This window comes from Grammomys surdaster, unplaced genomic scaffold (genome assembly GCF_004785775.1).
Source record: "Grammomys surdaster isolate TR1022 unplaced genomic scaffold, NIH_TR_1.0 335, whole genome shotgun sequence".
In the NCBI taxonomy this organism is placed as follows: Eukaryota; Metazoa; Chordata; class Mammalia; order Rodentia; family Muridae; genus Grammomys; species Grammomys surdaster.
In genome coordinates, this window is record NW_021604754.1 from 677,955 (window position 1) to 699,202 (window position 21,248).

A 21,248-nucleotide genomic window follows, 5' to 3' on the forward strand; every position below is an offset into this window, starting at 1 on the left:
TGAAACAGACTCCAAGGAAACAGAAATTTCCCCAGGAATCTCCTGAAGGAAGCCAGCAATAAGGACCATGTTTCCCATCAAGAGACTTCACAGGGTTTTTGTCAGCTCTCCATACAGGCTGAGACTGGGATGGCTCTGTGGTAGGTGGAACCATACCTCGACTAGGATTGCTTAGATGTGCACATCCTCTATTTAACCTTTGATTTCCCTTCCAAATCCCAAAGATGGACTTGAGGTTTTGCTGGATCTCTTTGTCCCTCTCCCGAGACAGATTTTTTAAAAGTATAATTTATGCATGGTAGGAGTATAAAAGAGAAAAAAGAGGTCTCCTTGAAGTTTAATAATGATTAAAAAGATCCTCAAATTCATGTTAGATAGCAAACCACAAATCCAAGAGTTTCAGATAACATAAAGCAGGATAAACACTATTCTAAAAAAAAAATCTCCCTAACTATACACAAGCGTATTATAGTGGAACCACTGAAAGTCAATGTTAAAACACAAACTTGAAAGACTCCAAAGGATAAACAAACAAAAACAACAACAAAAAGAACTCCCGAATCTATGAAGAAGCACAGACAGGTTTACACCTGACTTCTCAGAAACCATTCCAGCCAAAAGAGAGGGTAACATCTTATAGAGGGAGATAAACCTCCATACCATATGCACAGTGGTTTTCTGTACCCTGTGCAATAGTACTTTAAAAGTCAAGAAGAAATGAAACTTTGGTCAAACAACTTGAGAGAACACAGAATATGCTTGTCTTGCAAAATGTGTTAAATAAAAGACATTCTTTAAAGGGAAGGAAAGTGATAAAGGTCAGAACTTCATTTACATTATAAAGGAGAAACCCATCAGAGAATGAATGTTGAAGGCAAAACAAGAACTTTTACTCCCCCCCCCATTTTTAAAAGCATTGTGTATTCATATGTGTAAGTCCATATGTACATATGTTTATGTATTAACAAGATGAATGACAACAATGGAAATAGCTACAGGAAGAGGAATTAGAAATATTTGGGGGTGCTGCATATACACATTTGTGTGTGAATGTGTGCAGGTCGAGGCCTGTTGACAGAGGTCAACATCATGTGTCTTCCTCATTCACTTTCCACTTTTTATTGAGACAGGTTCTTCACTTAAACCCAGCATTCTCCAGGGATACCCCTATCTCCACCTCCCTAGTGCAGAGACTATAGCTCCGGAAAAACCTACCCGGCTTTTTATGTGGGTGGTGGGAATCCAAACTCAGCACTCCATGCTTGCATGGCAAGCACTTCTAACCACTGTAAGGAACTCACACCACCGGCACAGTGCTTCAGTTGACATGGATTACATGCTTGTGAAGTCTAGAGCAACAATTTTAGAATGTTAATAAGAAACAATATAATTCCTCTGTTAAGGGGGGACAGCAACGGAAAAAATATAAAATGCTCAGCATAACCTCTAAAGGCCAAAAGAATAAAAAGATGAGAAAGAGAAGTCATAAGCAGAAAACAGAAACAAATGTGGTAGATATTAATTCAACTATATTAATAATCATGTTAAATGTCAGTCACCCAAATATCCTCAGAATGATGGATTTTAACTGTAAATCAAGCATCCGCTTCAGTTCTGTGATCTTCCCAAGTAACAAACACACTTTGAAACCACATACAGGTTCATAAAGGATTGCTTAGGATTATACTATGCTTACACTTACCAGAAGAAAGTGTGAGCAGGTGCATGCATCTCAGACACAGTAGACTCAGACGAAGTTACAAAAACTACAGTGGAACATTGTATGATGAACAAGGGATGAATACTGTGAAGAAAACAATCCTGAACAATGCACATGACGAAAGATGAACATGAGCACCTGAAGGGATGGAAAAGGTGGACAGTTCCACTCTTTAGACTTTACTTAGGACAACAAAGTCAGAGCACTAACACTCCTGATGGGATGATGGAAGCTTCTAGTTGACTTCGTCCATCCAGGAGGCAGCAGATACTCATGTGGGAACTGGCTGTTTCCTTACTCTGTGATCTAAGATTCTTTTTATTGTTCTTCTTTCCTCACTCAAAGAAGAACTGCTTCTCCTTAGTGCAGAGGGAGAGTCTCCATCTTGCCTTAGATTGGATTTCTTCATCCCCACGGACCAATGATCTTAAGACTGGATGGTTCTCACACCCACTCCCTAACTCTCGAAGCCTCATTTTGATCTTCACTCCTTTGCATCAAATCTTTTCTTGCACTTGAGGGTAGACACTGACAGCACTGGGAAGGAGCTAGCACACATCACTGCCCATACCATCAAAGTTTCTCATTCTGTCAGTCAGGCTAGGACCCAAGAATGTGAACTTCATATAAGTTCTCAAGTGAGACAGACACCACATATTAGGACCCACTGAGGCATGAGGATTGCAGACTGCTCAGTTACAAAACCTACGTGGATTTTAAAAAACATGCTTTACAGCCTTACTGTAAACTTGAAAGTTGGTTTTCAAATTTCAGGCCCTCATGTTATTACTCCTTTTTCACAGATATCTTCCAGCCCGATGGAAGCTTTGGTTGCTTCTCACTACTTGTGTTAAGTCATTCAATTCTTGTCTCATTCTAAGCCCTTCATCTATTAAAGGACCCTTGAGTAACTCAATGTTTCACCAACAGACAGTTTCTTTCTCTGTATTTCTATCTCTTATTCACGGACATGACAAGTTTTTTTTTTTTTTAATAGTGTAGCTTGGTTTTATTTAGGTCCACAAATATTTCCAAAAAAAATTACAAAATACTCAAATGGAGAAAACATAGAGGGCATGGTTTTCTGGGTGTCTACTGTTTACACAGTGTCGTCTCATGGCACTCTATTCATATATACACTTAGCTCCGAGATCTAAAGAAGTACAGCAATCAAAATGTCTGCTCCCTCCACCACAGTGAGACCTGAAGCTTGACCTTGATGACACTGAATAAGATATGTAGGGAACACAGAAAGCAAACCCAAGCTTCAAATGAAAGCAAGGAAAATCCAAAAGGAAACCAAGAAGCCAGCCTTCAATGTTGGCACAAAGGTCCAGGTCCTCCAAAATGTAGTCAGCCACAGAGGAAATAAAGGTTCTCAGCACTTCACCTTGGGACAGGGGAGAAACCCAAAACAAACAAGGAAACACTTCCAGATAGATTTCAAGTACAGACTTCAGAGTACTTCACTCTTTCTCTTTGGAAATGGGTACTACGAGCTTAAATATTTTATATTTTATATTTTAGGAGGGGCAGGGGTTTTGTCTCTTTTTAAAAGGTTATGAAATTATCCATACAAAATGAGACACTGCATCTTTCATGGTGCTAAGGTAGGCGCTAAGGTGAATGAAGGTCTTTGAGCTTGTCTAGTGCCACAGGACATCCACCTCAGCTCTTGCTATATTCCAAATGTCTCCTTTTAGTTTGTCCTCCCAGGGTCCATCCTTGATGCCTTTGACTTTTTCCTCTCTATCTCTCTGCTCTCCTCCCTCTCAAGTCTCATGTCTCCTCTTGCCTCTCATCTTTTTTCTTTTATAGTACTTTTCCTTCTCTATTATCTTCCTCTTTTCCCTCATCCTAGTCTTCTCTCCTCCCCTCCCAAACTTTCTCTTCCTATCGTCTTAGCAGCTTTATTCAAGATTGTCACAATGAACAAGAATGAACCAAGGAAAAGCATAATGTCCTTAAGTAGGTGAATAAACTTCAATATATCCAGGAAAGGACATGTTATTCCACAACAAAAATCAATGGGCCATCAAGCCATAAAACCACATGGAGAAATAGTGCTTATTCCTAAGTGAAAGAATTCAGCCTTAAAGGATTACATGTAGCTCAATGCTATCATCATATCTCAGAAAGACAAATTCTAAAGCAAGAAGACACCAGCAGCTACCAGGTATTGGGTGGGAGTGGCAAAGCATAGTGAGGACACAAGAGAACTCTCACGATACAGGGCATAGAAAACAGCCAGTGTGATGGCTACATATCTCATTACACATTAGCCAAAACTCTTGAACAGTACCTGTCTTAGTCAGGTTTTCTAGTCCTGCACAAAATGTCATGACGAAGAAGCAGGTCGAAGAGGAGAGGGTTTATTCAGCTCACACTTCCACATTGCTGTTCATCACCAAATGAAGTCAGGACAGGAACTCACACAGGGTAGGAACTTGGAGGCAGGAGCTGATGCAGAAGCCATGGAGGAATGCTGCTTAATGGCTTGCTTCCGCTGGCTTGCTCAGCTTGCTTTCTTATAGAACCCACGACTACTAAGCCCAGGGATGGCCCCACCCACAATGGGCTAGGCCCTTTCCCCCTTGATCACTAATTGAGAAAATGCCTTAAAGCTGGATCTCCTGGAGGCATTTCCTCAGGAGAGGCTCCTTTCTCTGTGATAGCTCCAGCTTGTGTAAAGTTGACACACAGAACCAGCCAGTAGAGCACCCCATCAAGAATGAGCTCTGTTGTATATTGTGCTGGGTAGATTTCTATTCTTATAATAAAACATTGACTAAGAGCAACTTGGGAAGGAAAGTGTTTATTTCAGCGTACATTTTATAGTCCATCCTTGAGGGACTCAAAGCAGGAACTGAAACAGAGGCTGTGGAGGAGATGCTTGTTGGCTTGTTCCTCATCCTTGGTCAGTCCAATTTCTTATGCCATCCAGGACTACCAGTCCGGGTGTTGTAGCTCACAGTGAGTTAGATCCTCCCACATCAATCCTCAATCAAGAAAATGAACCACAGACCTGCCTACAGTCAACCTATTGGAGGGACTTTTTCTAAACTGAGGTTCCCCTTCCTAGATAATGCTATCTTGTATCAAGTTGACAAAAAAATCTTGTCAGTCCAAAGGTTCTCAGCCTTCCTAATGCTGTAACCTTTAATAAAGGTCCTCACGTTGTGGTGACCCCAACCATAAAATTATTTTCATAACAATAATTTTGCTGCTGTTACAAATTATAATGAATAGGATCGGCAGGATATCTGATATGTGTTCCCTATGAAATAAAAATCATTCATAAGAGATTGCGACCCACAGGTTGAGTCATTATCTCAACCATTATCTTTGGTAATAATGACATGCTCCTGTAGACTCATTGGTTGTAAAAAAAAAAAAAGTAACCCATTATTTATTTATTTATAAATCTTTTGTGTTCTCAATGCCTCTATTTAATATAAAAACCATTAAAATATACTGAGTTGTGAAGCTATGTTTGTACATTCATGTTAACAGAAGTATTTGCCATATAAATGTAGAATTAACCTGAGCCCATTTGTAGATGAAATGATATGCAAAATATTATCTATTACATTATATATTATAAATATTCACACACACACACACACACACCACACATACATGATTAGTCTTGACTAGGAAGAAAATTCTGAGGCATGATATAATGTGGATGAGTATCCAAGACATCATGTTAAGCAAAAGAAGCTAAGAAAAAACTAATATTGAGATTGCATTCCTATTAGGCACACTCAAAATCATAGACCAAAAGTGGAACTCATGGATTCATGGGTGGGAGAGAAAAGAGTCACTGTCTAATGGATAAAGATAGTTTTTCAGGATGAAAGAAAAAAAAACTTCAACCAGGAATGAATAGTTAATAGTAGTGATAATTACAGTTATGTGGATTTATAAAATACTATTGAATTATTCTTTAAAATGATGAAAGTTGTAAACATATAAATATTTTACTGAAATTTAAAGACCCAACTTGGTGACTTGTACTCTAATTCAACTGAGATTCTCAAAGAGATTATATCTAAAAGGAAGAATCATAGACTAGAGCTAGGGATTCCAGAGCTAGAGATCCCAATGAACGGATCTGAAAACAGATGAGTTCCACACAAATAAAAGGATTTTATTGACACATGATATTCTATTACAGTAATAAATATAATACATTCCTCTAAGTCTTAGTTTGCAGTTCAGAAGCTGATGTTCGCATCAGGGGACCATCTTAACTTTTGGTGCCATCTTCTTCAAAGCTGCATTAAAAGGGAGCATGTGTTGTCTGAGAACCACACAGATGGGTACAAGATTTCCATCAGTCTCAGTGCTTCACACCATGGTGAATGGCCCTTATCATCCCTGTACTCCTCACTCCCACTGTTTTAAAATAACTAGTGCTATAAAAAGTCAGCATTTCAAATATAAAAATTATTTTATACAAATATAAGTCATTATGTAATCATTCTTAAAATACAACATTGTTATATATGAGTTTGAAACATTATTACTAAAATAAATATTTCCCAGAGAAAATTTCATTTGCATCACAAATTATAAAACAAAGCATATAAAACTAATTCACAATTAAATCTTTTTCAGAGTGTCTCCACAACAACTCTGCGGAGACAGTCTGAAGTACACACAGCTAGCTGAAAGCACAGGAACATACACTGCACATTTCCACGGGCATCTACCCATGGCCTGTCAAATGTTAACTCCTGGACCTGGCAGTGTGCTGCACTAGTTTGCACTAACACAACCTTCTTTTCCTTCAGAAGTCTTAAAGATCTGTTGCTTCTTGGGAACATAAGTGTGTCAATTTCTATATCAAAGAAATTATCCTGGCCCCTTCATGGGACTGTAACAGTTCTTTTCTTAGCTCAAGGATACAGTTTGATAATAAGAATGTTTAGCTGTATGGTCTTAATCTTAATTTCCAAGATCTGGATATTCTTAATCCTGATGGGTTACTTGATCACCAGATGTTGACTGGGGCATCTTTCAATACCACCCAGTATAGTATTATAGTATTCTAATACTTGTTTGGAATGGGACAGATAATGTATAGAAGGAAATACAGCTGTGTACCCAAATATCTTGGACGGAAAAAAGTTGGGCTATGGACTACATAACTGTTTTTAGTTTTCTCTACTTCGTCCTGTATCTAAGCACTATCATTTCAGCTCTTCAATAATGCAAATTAACTAGCTGCACTGAATAGTAAGCTCAACAACTAACCTGGCTGACATAGCTAGCTGCCTCTCTAGCTACTACTAGGGGGCAAATGTGTTTAGAAAAATCTGACTTGCAATGCACAAGTGGTCATCATCAAGTATCTGAAGTACCTTTCAAACAATCTGACTACTGCTAGAAGGTCAGTTACCCATACCCATACGAACAGTTTTGATTTTTCTTCCAAAACCGTCTCTTAAAAAGCAAGTTGCAGGCTTCCCCCTGCTTTCAAAGGCACAGGTAGTGGGGTTCACTTCCTCCAAGTCCATGAGCAGACTCCGTACATGATCGCTTTGCATTCATGTGCACTGACTCTTTTCTTCCCTCTTTCCTTCTTTGCTTTTCTGTGTGTATGTCCATTAATGTGCATGCGTGTGTGTATGTACTTGCATGTGGAAGCCAAAGGATATCCACAGGTATTGTCCCTCAGGTGCCTGGTCTGGAACTCTCTTTGTGGGCTAGGATCACTTGCCACAGAGCTCCTGGGATCCACCTGCCTCTGTGTCCCCAGAACTGGGGTTAGAAGCATGGGGAATGCCTGGCTTTTTCATTTTGCATTGGTTCTGGGAATGGACTCAGTACACTGAGCAGCTTCCCCAGTATCCCAGCACTAGAGACGGGTTTCTTGAACTTCTTCTTCTGTCTCCTCTTTCAGAGCAGTAATTTGTGGCCGAGGCTTCTGCTTGCTGGAGTGGCGGCCCTGGAAGAGCTTCATCTTTTCTGAGGAGCTAATGGCCTGCTGGAAAATACTCTTCTCGCTCAGAAGTGCCTGAAGGGAATCGTACTGCCAGACATTGCCCTCTTCAATGACCTAGGGAAAAGGTCATTAGTGAGACCTCAGAGTGAAGAGCAGGCCAGTGCTCATAGAAACTGACCCATGTCCAAAGAAGAATAAAAGTCCAAAGAAAACACAGGATTCAGAGCCTTGTACTTTTCACTTAACTTTTACATCTGGGAAATTAGTTGGCAAAGCAGCGATAGGGATTTGAAAAATTCATGTATTATCAGGTGTTGCCCTCCTTCAGAGTACAGCTGAGCAACTGAAGGAGCTTTGGAAAGCAGAACAAGCCATGGCCCACATCTTATGTACTCTCAAACTGAGCTGTACATAGAGTACCATTAACTTGGAGCTTCCTCACACCTGGGTCTGAGGCCTACCAATTCCAAACTGGCGAGCTGCGACTGAGAAAAATGCCTTCAGTGCATGTTAAACTTCTTGTAAGCCTCAGGTCAGAGAGTAGAGCTCCTTACCTAGTCCCTGAACTTGACCACCACAGAACAAGAGATTCGTCTACTCTCTAGGCACTTGGAACTGGACAAGGACTATAGGAACAACAATGCTTCACTAAAAACAGCATTTTCCTCCAGAATATTCAAAAGTCTTGGGAAAGTGAAAATGTTACATAATCCTTGGAACTTCCCATGTATAAACAGGAGCTGTGACATTTTGGGGGAAAAAAATGAGAAGGTGTCTGACAGGGACACTACACCAAGTTCCAGTAGTAATGGGGATGATGGAAGAGGCTTCTCTCCTACTACATTAAACCACTAATGGTAAGGCCCATCCATATCTTCCCCATGGGAGGTTTAGTTACTGAAAGAAACAGACAGACTTTTATTCCAATAGTACATTTTGTGACTTGCTCCCATACAAAGATCTGAAAGCATAGATACCTTGTCTACAGTGTCAGTGTCATTTAGCAATATGCTACCAGAGGAGGTGTGCTAAATTTCACCATCACTTCATAGCTCAAGTCCAAGGGAAAGAGACTAAGGATAGGTGGTAGATATGTGACATATGTATGAAGAAAGGGGTATGCAAATCTAGTTGTGAAAGATTGTTAAAAGACTCACCAAAAATCGCTGACAATCCAACATTGCTTCTATCCTATGTTCACAGAGGATTACTGTGCAACCAGCGAAGGCTTGTTTTAGAACTCGTCGAATTACTTGGTATGTTCTAGCAAAGTAAGAAAATAACACATAAAACATTATGGGTGAATTTTCTGCCTTTATCTTTGACAATATGTATAGTATTCCATGGACTTAGTTCTTTACTTAAAAAATACTTTTAGCATATTGTTGTTAGAGAATTAGCTACAATCATTCTTTTAAACCATTCTAAGTATTTAACAAACTAATAAGGCAAATGTTTAAAAGTGTCATAAAAATGAAACTACATTTTATGTAGATTCAGCATCAGTTATTTATTTTGTGCTATTAATGCATTTAGGACACAGAGGGAAGCTGTAAGAGTGTGCATACCTAACTAAGTGTTTTATTATGTGTTAATGAGGTTGAAGAGTTTTATAAATTCCAGATTCCAGTCAGGAGGGGAAAACAGAGCTCTTGTTAAAAAAAAATAAGTACTTGTGCTCTTGTTAAATAGTGAATTTCCCCTGGAAAACTGTTTTGTACCCCCTATTTGTAGGCATGGTAGCTGAATGGGAATTTGTATCAATATGAGGTGACTTCAATGACTCTACTTCTATTGCACTATTATCTAACGGGATTTCTGGAACTTACATGGGGTCTAGATGGGCACTGGGCTCGTCAAGCAGTATGATCTTGGCCTTACTGAGAACAGATCGGGCCAAGCACATTAACTGCTTGTGGCCATGGCTTAGCACATAACCTCCATCCACGAGGGTAAAGTTGAGCTGCCCAGGAAACTGCTCTATCACAGACTTGAGTCCAACCTGTCGAAAATAAAGAAAAACACTGTGCTTAGAAGGGGCATAACTAAAATCACTCAAGAGGCTGGCATTCTAAAGGTAGACATGAGTTTGGACAGAATATATTTCACATCATCCTCTTCAACTCCCAACTCCTACTTAGTTTTATTAAACAAAATCTGACAGTAATATTGGTAGCTCTACACAGAATAGAGGACTTCTTTCAGCCCTACACTTCATTAAAAAACCATTCAGTGTTCACCTGGTAAGTGTCATGTTCCCTAACAGGCAGTGATAAACAACTATACCTGCTCCTGTCGTACCTGCTCCTGTCAAATTGTATGTATGTGTGTGTGTGTGTGTGTGTGTGTGTGTGTGTGTGTATATATATATAATTTATATATAAATTGTGTATATATGTATATATACACACAATTGCAATACAATTCAATATGTGCTTTAAAGATAACAGATACAGAACACGGTTACTCATTCCATTATAACCAATGGCAAAGGATTCAAGAGTAGAAAGGGAAGAAGACATGACATGACATGTTCATCTTCTATCTGTAATATGGGATGAGAAATATCATGAAAATTAGCTGATGAAGCTTTAAAAACTACATGACATCCTAATACTTATCTCCTTCACTTATAAAATCTGAGAAACTGATAACTTTATCATGAAGTAAGAAGTTACTTAGTTAAAAATGGAGCACAACTAAAATTTAAAGGCACTTATTGTTAGGGTAGAATATGAAGATTCTTTTAGAATTAATGGCTTATATTTTTAAACTGAAAATTTAAAGGGGGTTTAATAAAAAGAACAAAAAAGCATTCTGTCAAAATTAAGGCATAATTATAGATGTCTTGGTGGTTGTTACTTATTCAAATACATGTACTTTATGTCTTCTTTGCTATTCAGAACCACTAAGTGTATAAGAGCTAAAGAAATACAGATAGGATTGTTTCTTGCTCTTCAAGAACCTGGAATTTTGTATGTGCAGGTAAGATAAACACCCATATAGCTATAACGTAGTTAGATTAAGATAAGGCCTTCAGAAAGATCTCATGATCTTGGAGATGAATTCAGAAGTAGCTCACATCACTGTTTATGCCAGACTCTTGTGCTCATTATGGAAATTCAAACATATGGCTTGTTAAAACTACCTTTTGTGTAAACTCGCTAAGGTTTAAAAGGTTTCTGAGATAGTAGTGTAGCATATTAGACAAGGAAGACTGCCTGATGTCTTTGTCCCGTGCATATTAGGCTTTGTCCCATGCATATTAGGCTTTGTCCCATGCATATTAGGCTTTGTCCCATGCATATTAGGCTTCTACACCAATGCCTACTCACCTCCTGTCTCTAGATGTTGGTTATTTACATGGTATCAATGTGTATGTTTAAGCTAATGGTTTTAAATGCCTATTTCCAGCCTAGCAGTTCTCCCAGGTGTTTCTGAAACCTGTTTTTCTGTCAGTTCTGGCACGCCAATCCTTGTCTGGCTTTCTGTCATTTCTTAAGCATCATATCACAAGTGTCAGTGAGTCCAATTGTCAATATGTTACAGAAATATTTAAGAGATCTCCCTAAAATGCAGGTTTGATATTGGATCAATTCTCTGTATTATATCCTGTAGTAGTTCTTTTCCTGGAAGAATAAAATGCAATTGTTTTCATGTGGCACACAGAACATCCTGACCTCTCCCTCCCTCTCCCCCCACACCTACTATTGTGTCTAGAAGCATCAATTTTTGATTTTTTTATACAGCTCAACATTCTCAGGGTTTGTCCTTTTAAATATCCCCGCCTAAACACAGGACATCCAGCCATCCTGTATTGTTAGAATTGTGTATGTTTCCTCTGTTAGACCATACATTTCTTGACGCTAAATATGTGTTCTTCAGTTAGGAACACTCTCAGCCTCAACACATTCATTCATTCATTCATTCATTCATTCCTCTTCCTTTCAGTCATTCATTAAAAATGTACTATGATCCTCCAATGCTGTAGACAAACAAAACAGTCTTTAAGCATTAAAACTCAAGGATGAATGAATTCGTGTTAGTTTTAGCAGAGAAATTATATTCTGTACTCTATAAATCTTTAAGATTCTATGACCACCTGTCAGATTATGAAGTTTATGTTTAGATAAATCAGTACTCTATATCAAACTATTCAGAAGTATTTCTAGGATTTTTGTTTTGTATGACAGTTTTTTCAAAAGTGAAAAATGGTGGATTGTGCTTTGCCTATAATCACTAGTGGTCAATTTAAAAAGGAATACCCTCAGCTCCTTTTATTCCCATTCTGAAAACTTCCCAGGGAAATTTCCCACCTAAAAGACCACTGTTTCTGCTATTTAAATTGTTTCTACAACAGTTAACTTGACTATTAGTGTGGAAAGATGATAAATTTAAAAAATAATCTAACAAGCAAACACAAACAAACAAACAAACAAAGCATCCCCACATTCTAAGAACCAGGGTCAAGGTGCTAAGAACACACAGCTTAGTGCGGCTGAAACAGCAGAGGGTCCCAAGTCAGAGCTGCAGTTCTTTTTGGAATTCACCAGAGATCTTAGCAAGGCCATTCATTTACTGAAATGAAGGTGGTAATCCCTATTGTGCATCAAGTATGAGGTTGTGCATCAAGTATGAGGATATTTTCATGACACATTCTACATGACAAAGAAATTCTTTACTTATTCAAATAATTCAAACAGTATTTATCAACCACAATCCATGGCTCCAACTACTGCAGGCACATCAAAGAGCAGGGCATGATTCCATAATCCTGGTGAATTTATAGTCTCATAGGAGATACAGAGTAGCTAAGAGGTCAGGATGGGTTTCAGAACAACACGATGTGTGGAGGAAAGCTTGAATGGTGAGGTGGAGCAGGATTAGTGGACTGCAAGGGTTTCCCAGGACCAGCAGGTGAAAAACAGAAACAACCACCTCAACCCTTACCATAGAACAGAGAGCAGCACTCTGTGCTTTAAATACAATTAAAATTCACAGCAGTGGAATCACAGGACATGTTGGGGGCACTGAGAGTAGAGCAGCAAAGACCAAATCACAAAGATTCTTTAAACAGGAACCCTTTCCAGCAGAGGCACGGGGAGGGGTGATGTGCAGGCTAAAGATGAAGGGTTTAGAAAGTTCTCCAGAGCCACACAGGGTAAGGAGCTGATGTGAACCAGGGCAGGCAGGTTAGACTTTTGTCCCAGTGTCTTAGTAGGCTGACACACCCCAATGTGTTCCTGTTTCCCTATATTGGATCAACAACCATATAGGATTAAGGCCTAGGATTTGTGTCTTTTAACCTAAATCTCCTTTCTGCAGCTGTAAGCCAGGGGTTGGCACCTGTGTTGCTTTGTGGTCTCTTCAGCAAAAACTTGTTACTCTCATTCTCATTCAAACCATGGGACATTAATGTTAGCACAGCAGCAGCATCTTTATGAAGATAGACTTAAAAAGAGGATCAATGAAGAGGTACATCTAAAGACGGACTGGTAGACAAAATTTAGCCACGTGACTACCTCTATTGTTCTGGAATCTAAAGTCTTCTAAGCATATCTCCTAACATTTTAAATGAGTTTATGATCTCACTTTTCTGAAATTTTATAGAGACTTGGCAATACCTGTGAGTTTTATAAAACTTAATCCCTTCTTTCCTAAGTTCTCTCCCAGCACATTGTATTCTTACAGTTAACTCTGTAAAAGTACATCAAGGATCTTACAGTGTATCACTAGCAATTTAGTTAATGTTTTCTTTAAAAACCTTGTATTTTCTGGGTAATAAGGAAACCCTGATAATGAAAAACAGTTAATCTCAGTGCATTTTATTAGAAGGTTAAGGTTGGTTACCCAAGGGGTTAACATTTAGCACTCCTTTGTCCAAGATCTGTTGGGGGTGGGAGGCAGAAGAGCGAACAGCAAGAGAGTGAGCGACAGTGGACAAAGTGCAGGAAATTGTGGAATGCCAACATGAAAAACCTAAAGCCTGAAGCTTCATTGAGCTGCTGAGTTGAGACTTTGTGAATTCTAGTTGTAAACTGATACCAGAATGTGTTAAGACTTTGGGGATTGTTGAAATGAAGTAATATATTTTCATAAGAAAAAGACATGACTTTGGAGAGGAATAAAAGAGGGATTTCTATGTCCACATATCTTCAGAAACTCATGTTAACATCTTACTGCCCAAGGTAGGTACAGTAAAATGTGTGTGATTAGGTCATAGAGTCTGAGTACCCCATGGATGGGATTAACACTGTGATGAAAGAAACCTCCACAGCGCGCACTGACCACTTATACTGAGTGAAGCACAGCAAGAAACACACCTCGGAAGTGACAGGAAGTAGAGCCTTAGCAGATAATAAATACTGTCTGATGGCTCCTTGACCTTGGCCTTCTCAGTCTCCAAAATAGTGAGAGAAACATAGCTCATCTATGAGCCACTGAGTCAACAGAACTTTAGTAAAGCACCATGAACAGACTATATGGTAAGGGGCGACACCTATGAAAGGAAGATGAGTCAAATTCAGAACACAGTTGTGCCAGTCAATTAGAGCACTGGGCTATACGGCGTGCATACACGTATTCTTTCATTCATACATGCGCACACAGGTAGATGTGTAAAACTGCCTATCATCCATGGCAACCACATTTGTGTGTATGATCTACCTCTTTAAAACTTATTTATCATCCTTACTTCATCTGCAACTTTCCATATTTCTTCATCTCTCCATTTTCCATTGGGATCCAGGTTTTGTCTGAATGTTCCAGAAAAGATAAATACTTTCTGCAATGATAAAGAAAATTATAAGTATAAATAAACTATACATCTTTTAATGTTTTCCTCTTTATTCTAAAATATTTCAAGTAAGAAATGAAACAAATAAGCATCCATGTATTCATTAGCTAGATAATACTGTTCTATATATGCTTTATATCACTTTAAAGAAAAATATAGCAACACCTAAACCTCCTTTTGGATATTTTTTCTCATTTCAATGCCCTTGGGAATAAGAAAATTGAGGCCACTGTACTCTGGGGAGAATTGAGTCTCTGCTTGTACTACTATTCCTTTATACATCTTCTTACTTCTATGAACAGAGAGAAGCTGAAAGAAGAACAACTTAGAAACATATAAGTGATGATCATAGAGCATCCATTTGTTCAAGGGCATGTGTGCTGGGGAAGAGAGGCAGATGCTCTGGTGGAGAAACAGCACAGCAAGACCATCGTCAAGATGCTCCACTTGTAGTAACACTTCCACTTAAGTGGATCATGTGCTTAAGAACAAACCACTGTCTTGAGAGATCTCAGGTAATAAGTAATATTTTTAAAATAATATTTAGTCCTCTGTACACACAGAAGACTGCCAAAAAATTATGTGAATGCCTAAAATAACTTTCTTTACTTTTATTATTTTGGTTGCCTCTCTGTAACTTTGAAAGAGGTATAAATTTAGTTGAAATACAAAACAAAAATATTTACTTGGGACAAACAGGATAATGTCATTATCCTGGAAGACTGAAAGGAATGCACAAGGTGTTTTGTCTTCAAAACAGACATTTGCTAATGGGATTGGGCCCTGCAAAGATCTGTTGGTAGTTTGGTGCCGGCTAGGTAGGTATGGTTGCAAACAGGAACCCAGTCTCTTTCATTCCCATGCTTTGTAAAGCAGAGAAATGTCACCCTATTTCTGTCTTCTCTGCATCTCCAGCTCCATGAATGTCAGGAACCAAGAGTCACTCATGAATCATTTTCCCCCTCAGTTTGCCTAAAAATGAGCCATCGGTCATTTTTATTATCCTCAAACTATATATCAAATCAATTTCTTTCTCAATTTCTGTTTCCACTGAATACTCCAAACTATCATTAGCCCTTTTTGTGTCACTGGAAGAGCTTCCTAAATTGATTTCCTTCTTTATACTCTTGCTTCTCTTACAATACACCCAAACAATTCATGTAAAATGGCCATGACTTCCCCTTCACTAAGGGTACAATATCCTTACGATGGCCACCAGATCTTAGGGCTCCTTTCCACTTCACTCTATCCTAACCACACACACTTTTTTTTAGCTTCTCCACCTAATTTTTTTTCCCAGCTAGAAATCCTCTCCTCCCTGATCTTCACATGGCCATCTCTATCCTTCATGTTTCAAATTGAGTTTCATTTCCTAGGGCCACTGTTCTTTACCTCAAACCAAACAAGCTCCCCAAATTATTTCTTATACTTTGATTCCTTGGCACCAAGTTTAGGTGGTGAGGATGTTGTTCAGTTGGCAAAAATGCATGCACATCTTTTTTTTTTCAATTTTTCTTATTAGCTATTTTATTTACATTTCAGATGTTATCACCTTTACCCATTTACCCCCCTCCCAGAAACTCCCTATCCCATACCCCCTCCTCCTACTTCTATTAGGATGTGTCCCCACCCATCCACCCACTCCCACCTCCCCACCCTCAAAGTCCCCCACACTGGGGCATCCTGCCTTCACAGGACCAAGGACATCTTCTCCCACCTATGCTCGACAAGGCTATCCTCTCCTACATATACAGCTGGAGTCATGGGTCCCTCCCTATGTGCTCCCACACATGGTGGTTTAGACCCTGGGAGCTCTGGTTGATTGGTATTGTTGCTCTCCCCATGGGGCCACAACCCTTTCTGCTCCTTCAGTCTTCTCTCCCACTCCTCCATTGGGAACCCCATGAACCCCAGTTCAATGGTTTGCTGTGAGCATCCACCTCTATTTATGTCAGAAGTATAACACTGACAACCCAATAAATATGTGAAGATTCCTTATGGCTGCTTCAGAAATTATCTAACTTTTATTCATAACAGTCTATAACATACATTAGTTCTCTAGATTTATGATGTTTTAACTAATTTATTTTAAACAGATACATATTCAAAATTATGAAGGAAAAAGGCTATCTGTTAGGAATATATAAACTTTACGTGTGGTAGATTTATTACAACTCAGAAATCTTGCAGGCTTTTGTTCATAATTTCATGTCTAGTAAAAAAGAGTGAACTACATACCCACTTTTAAAGAAAAATCAACTAAACAAACTGGTTCAGCTAGAATTCAATTGTATACCATCAATCAGACATTCCATTCTTTTAATTCAAAGATTATCTGGCAGTCGCTTGCCTTCATTGTGCCAGCAGATGTCTTACTTCTATTTCCTAAGCTGTTTAATCATCCACAAACCCCTCTGCATAACTGAAAGATCTTTGAAGGTCAACCTAAACCCCTTCTCTCTGGTTTACAAATTCAAAATGAAGGACCTGGAAAGTGGAATGTTTTGGCCAACATGGAACTCTCAGATCTGTTGTGCACCAATAAAAAACATGCACCTGAAGCTTTCAAATCCAGGGATCCCCTCTTGGCCTTGTAAGAAACTACTCACTAATATGTCAGTTAGGGAAAGCAAATATTTGATATTTACTTAATGTCATGTATGGTATAATGAGCAGTTCTTGAGACTCTAAGCAGAATAAAGAGATCATTATTGTTCCCCATATGTCCCATCTTCTCCCTGCAGCTGCTGCCTTCACTCCGCAACTCTGTGGAAGTGGCTGAACCTACATGGACTTCCCATGGCTGATCATACAGTGCTGTAACAGGTAATATGCTTTATAGTACTAGATGTCAAATGAAAACAAATGTAATCCAGCTTCTGTGGTGATTGCATTCAATATAAAGTAGATTAATAGAAGTGACTGTCCCTGCTTATGTATGTATGTATGTATGTATGTATGTATGTATGTATGTATGTATACAACATGAATAGTTCCCTTGAAATGCAGCCCAAATACTCATAAACATTGACAGTGGTTGAAATCTCTCTGACCATCTCTGCAGCAGTTCCTGACACCACATCCATCCCAGTATGCACCATGAAGATTCTCAGGTTGCATTAGAATGTTTAAAATTAATGTTTGTTTTGCTTTAAAGAGCATCTATCAACTAGAAAATTATGAATGACATATTTCTACTGAGAACTATTAGCAGTTTGTAACAAATACAGATTGCTATACTATCAGTGTATATGCCATTTATTTAAATACAAAAGACTGAATGTAGGATAAAGTTCAGTTTGCTAGAAATTCAGAGTGCTTCATAGCAGTTTTTATACTCTAAAATTTTAGAATAAACTTTTCCAAAGATACATAAAAATGTTTTCTAATCAAAGCATATAAATCAAAGGTTTCAAATTTTAGGCTCAGAAATAAATAGCTAAATTGTGCTGTATTTATTTGAAAATCAGACATGACTGTTATTTTTCTGCCCTCCCTTGAATTCTAACATCCTGTCCAACTGTCTACCTCAGTAAGTTCTAATTAACCACATCACAGTATGATCATTTGAGAGTCCATCATGTATATACAAATGTGCCACCAAACCTTCTCCATTCCCTTCCTACTGGATCATGCCATGACTTCTAATACCCTCCATACCGTGATTTCCTCTGACCCTTCTCCCTTTATCCTTCATACTGACCTAGCCTTCTGATTGTTCACAGTCTTCCTGCCTAGAACTCCATGTACCCAATCTTTCTAAACTTATAAACTTTATGACACTCTATGATGTATGTTCATTACAACTTTCTTTGTGAAATTGTGCAAACTCATTTATTCATACTTACAGAACATACTCTCAGTCCAGTTGCAAAACAAAGGAGACATGACTCCCCTCCCCCAATGAATTAAAAATAATAACTAAGATAACAGAATAATGACCAAACAATGTGGGAAGGACGAGTTCAAATACTTTTCATTCAATTACCCAAAAGTACAAATAATTGTTATTATTACTATACCATTTCACAAATGAGAAAACTAAGACACAGAGAAATTATACAAATGTCCTAAGATTAGACAGATTAGGGGCCAAATGCTGAAAGAACCACACATGTGAGAGACAGCAACATTTAGTGATTCAGAATAGAACAAAGACTTATGAATTCCTCTCATCCAAGGTGTTATGTTACATGTCTTACAACAGAGGGAAAAATTCAGAAGAGAAGTGTTTTACTAAGAATTTCTAACCTTCTTTTTTGTAACTCTGCTTCCAATTTCTGATCATTCTGTTTAAATCTTGTGTAAAAAAAGAAGAAATGCAGATAGTTTGAAAATGAGACATATTAGAAATACAAGCAGAAATACATAAGCAAAGTTTGAGATCCCATCTGTGTTTGAGCAGTCAAAGCAGAGCATTTGTGTTAAGGCAGGCAAAAAAAAAAAAAAAAAACCCACCCAAAAAACAAAGAAACAGATGCATCAGAGAGAAAACAAGAAAATAAAACAGCAGGAAAGGAAGGGCACAGATGTGCTGGCAGGGGTGGTAGCTAGCTTGGGGTCTGGACATTTCTCACTGCCTATATACTCTCTCACTAGCCCACTGCTTGACAGACAGCTATGGTAATAACTGATTCTCAGCCACTCCCTTTGGCCTTACTTTTTCTGTTTTTAATTTCTGCCATATGACAATGAGCATCATTTTGCATTTCTCATGATAAGTTTGCAGGTTGGACTGGAACGTCTCTGGCAGATCAATAACAAGTAGTACCTCTACATTTGACATAACTAAAAAGTCTGTGATATTATAACCATACATACAAGATATAATAATTTTATATAGTGAATTCTCAGCTGTCACCACCAATATCATTGTTTATATCTAAACATGCTATTTGATCTCTTTCAAAACAAAAGATGCCTCAACTCTGTCAGTGGTGAGAATGACCTTCTGTGGTGAAAATGGATGCTGAGTATTTACAAACCATTAAGAAATGGAACCAGGGAGATGGCTCAGTGGATAACGTACACTTGCCACACAATCCTGATGACCTGAATCCAGTGCCCAAATTCCATGCTGGGAGGAGAGACCTTGTTCCTGAAGGTTGTGTTCTGACCTCTCCAAGTGAGCCATGACATGACAGATACACCCACCTCCTCTCACACACACGCCACATACAATAATAATAAACCAATTAAAAAGCTCCAGTCCTTTACTCAGAAGAGCTTACTGTCTTCCAAATTTGTAACTAAAGCTTTACAATAATTGTTTTTCATTAAGTATCTGCTTAACTAGGTCCACAGTCAGTGAATAGTTTCATCTTGGTACTCTAGCTGTCTAAGTCAGTAAGTTATCATCTCTTAGCTTCACTGCCTCCTCTTCTTGACTTAGAACTCACAGCCAAGACAGAACAAACGAAAGAGGCTCTGTCTGAATTCTGGGTTGCATGCATTTGGAGATTGGTATGTAGTTATTAAACTATGAAAGGAGGAAAAAAAACTGTTAAGAACTGCCCAAACCAATGGGACCTTGTGACTTTACAGCTAATGTTTCAGATTCCCTGTATAAGAGAGGGTATGCTTTTCAAAGTACCTGTTTCATGTATCTGAAAACCAGTGGCCAATGAACCTTGAACATTATACTAGCTCAGTGTGAGAATGACCTTCTGAAGTACATCCTTGTTAAAGGAGACAGAGGAGAAAAGAAAAGATGAAAAAGCAGACTAGTTTTCCTTGGATATTTGCTTTTCTCCTTCTTTGTATTTTTCTAAAGATCAAACTTGAGGAAAAGAAAAGCATGCTGTAATTCTCACTTTCCAAGAAAAGATAGAAAAAGCAAAGTAACCCTTCGTTTAGACATACGAGGACTTTCTTTTCTTTCTTTCTTAGGTTTCACATGACACTCAAAAATTGTCATTGAGACATGTTAACCATGCTGGCTGATGTTCTTGAGACAATGAGAAAAGCAGCTATATGCCCCTTATAAGCATTTCTGAACACACTTTTTCATTTTTTTTCAAATGTAAGCCTTGAATTCATAAAAGAGCAGAAATGAATAGAGGCAAGTCTGAAGAGTCATTTAAACAGAAAGGCAGGACAGACTTTCCCAACTCTGGCCTGATGCATTGTCCTTTGTGTCTGGCATAAGTAAGTTCTGAAGCAGAACTAGCAAGAGGACAGAGCCCTTCTATTGTGTAGCAGCTACAATGAAGAGCAAGAGGAACAAACTTTTCAAGATTGACTTTTCTAGTGCGCAGGTGTATACGAACAAGGGCCACAAAGGCAAAGCCTCTACTGCTTTAGTTAAAATGGAGCACAGGACTTAGGCAAGTTCAAGAGCAGCGCTTCGCTTCTCAGACAACCACACTCTCTTCCACGGTCTTCAGAATTTTTACTCGCCTATTGCTATGGCCTCAGGAATCTTGTATTCCTAGTGTTTCTTTATTTTTAGAGTATCTGACAACCCTTTTTGTGTTCTTGAGGAACACACAGTGTTTCCACAGCTTCAGCCAGGATGAAGCATCTGGGAAAACGGCACACTATGGAAACAAATTGAAAGCATCAGTTTGGTGGTTACAGTGTCTATTGTCTCACCACTTGAAAGGAGCAAATGTTCTGTGAAGATCATTTATCAAGAAACACAAGCATTTTCTTGGTCTGGTTTTGTAGTTGGTCTATCTGGTGATACTCCCGGAATGTTAATTTTGTGTTAAAAATACAGAAGTGTTTCAAAGAGCCATCTTAATGGATTGGATGCAGTGCTTAGCAGAACAAAAGGA

The 21,248-nt window shown here is 38.5% G+C and overlaps 1 protein-coding gene across 1 annotated transcript in view; it reads right to left on the reverse strand.

Moving 5' to 3' along the window:
• Positions 1-5,852: 5,852 nt before the first annotated feature.
• Cftr (cystic fibrosis transmembrane conductance regulator) overlaps positions 5,853-21,248 on the reverse strand; it is a 165,651-nt gene continuing 150,255 nt past the window's right edge. Inside the window, exons 24-27 of the mRNA XM_028778439.1 lie at positions 14,368-14,457; positions 9,503-9,675; positions 8,831-8,936; positions 5,853-7,787 (exon numbers count right to left, since the gene is read on the reverse strand). Of these exons, the coding sequence (XP_028634272.1) occupies positions 7,587-7,787; positions 8,831-8,936; positions 9,503-9,675; positions 14,368-14,457 (570 nt within the window). The 3' untranslated portion in view covers positions 5,853-7,586. The remainder of the gene's footprint in view (positions 7,788-8,830; positions 8,937-9,502; positions 9,676-14,367; positions 14,458-21,248) is intronic.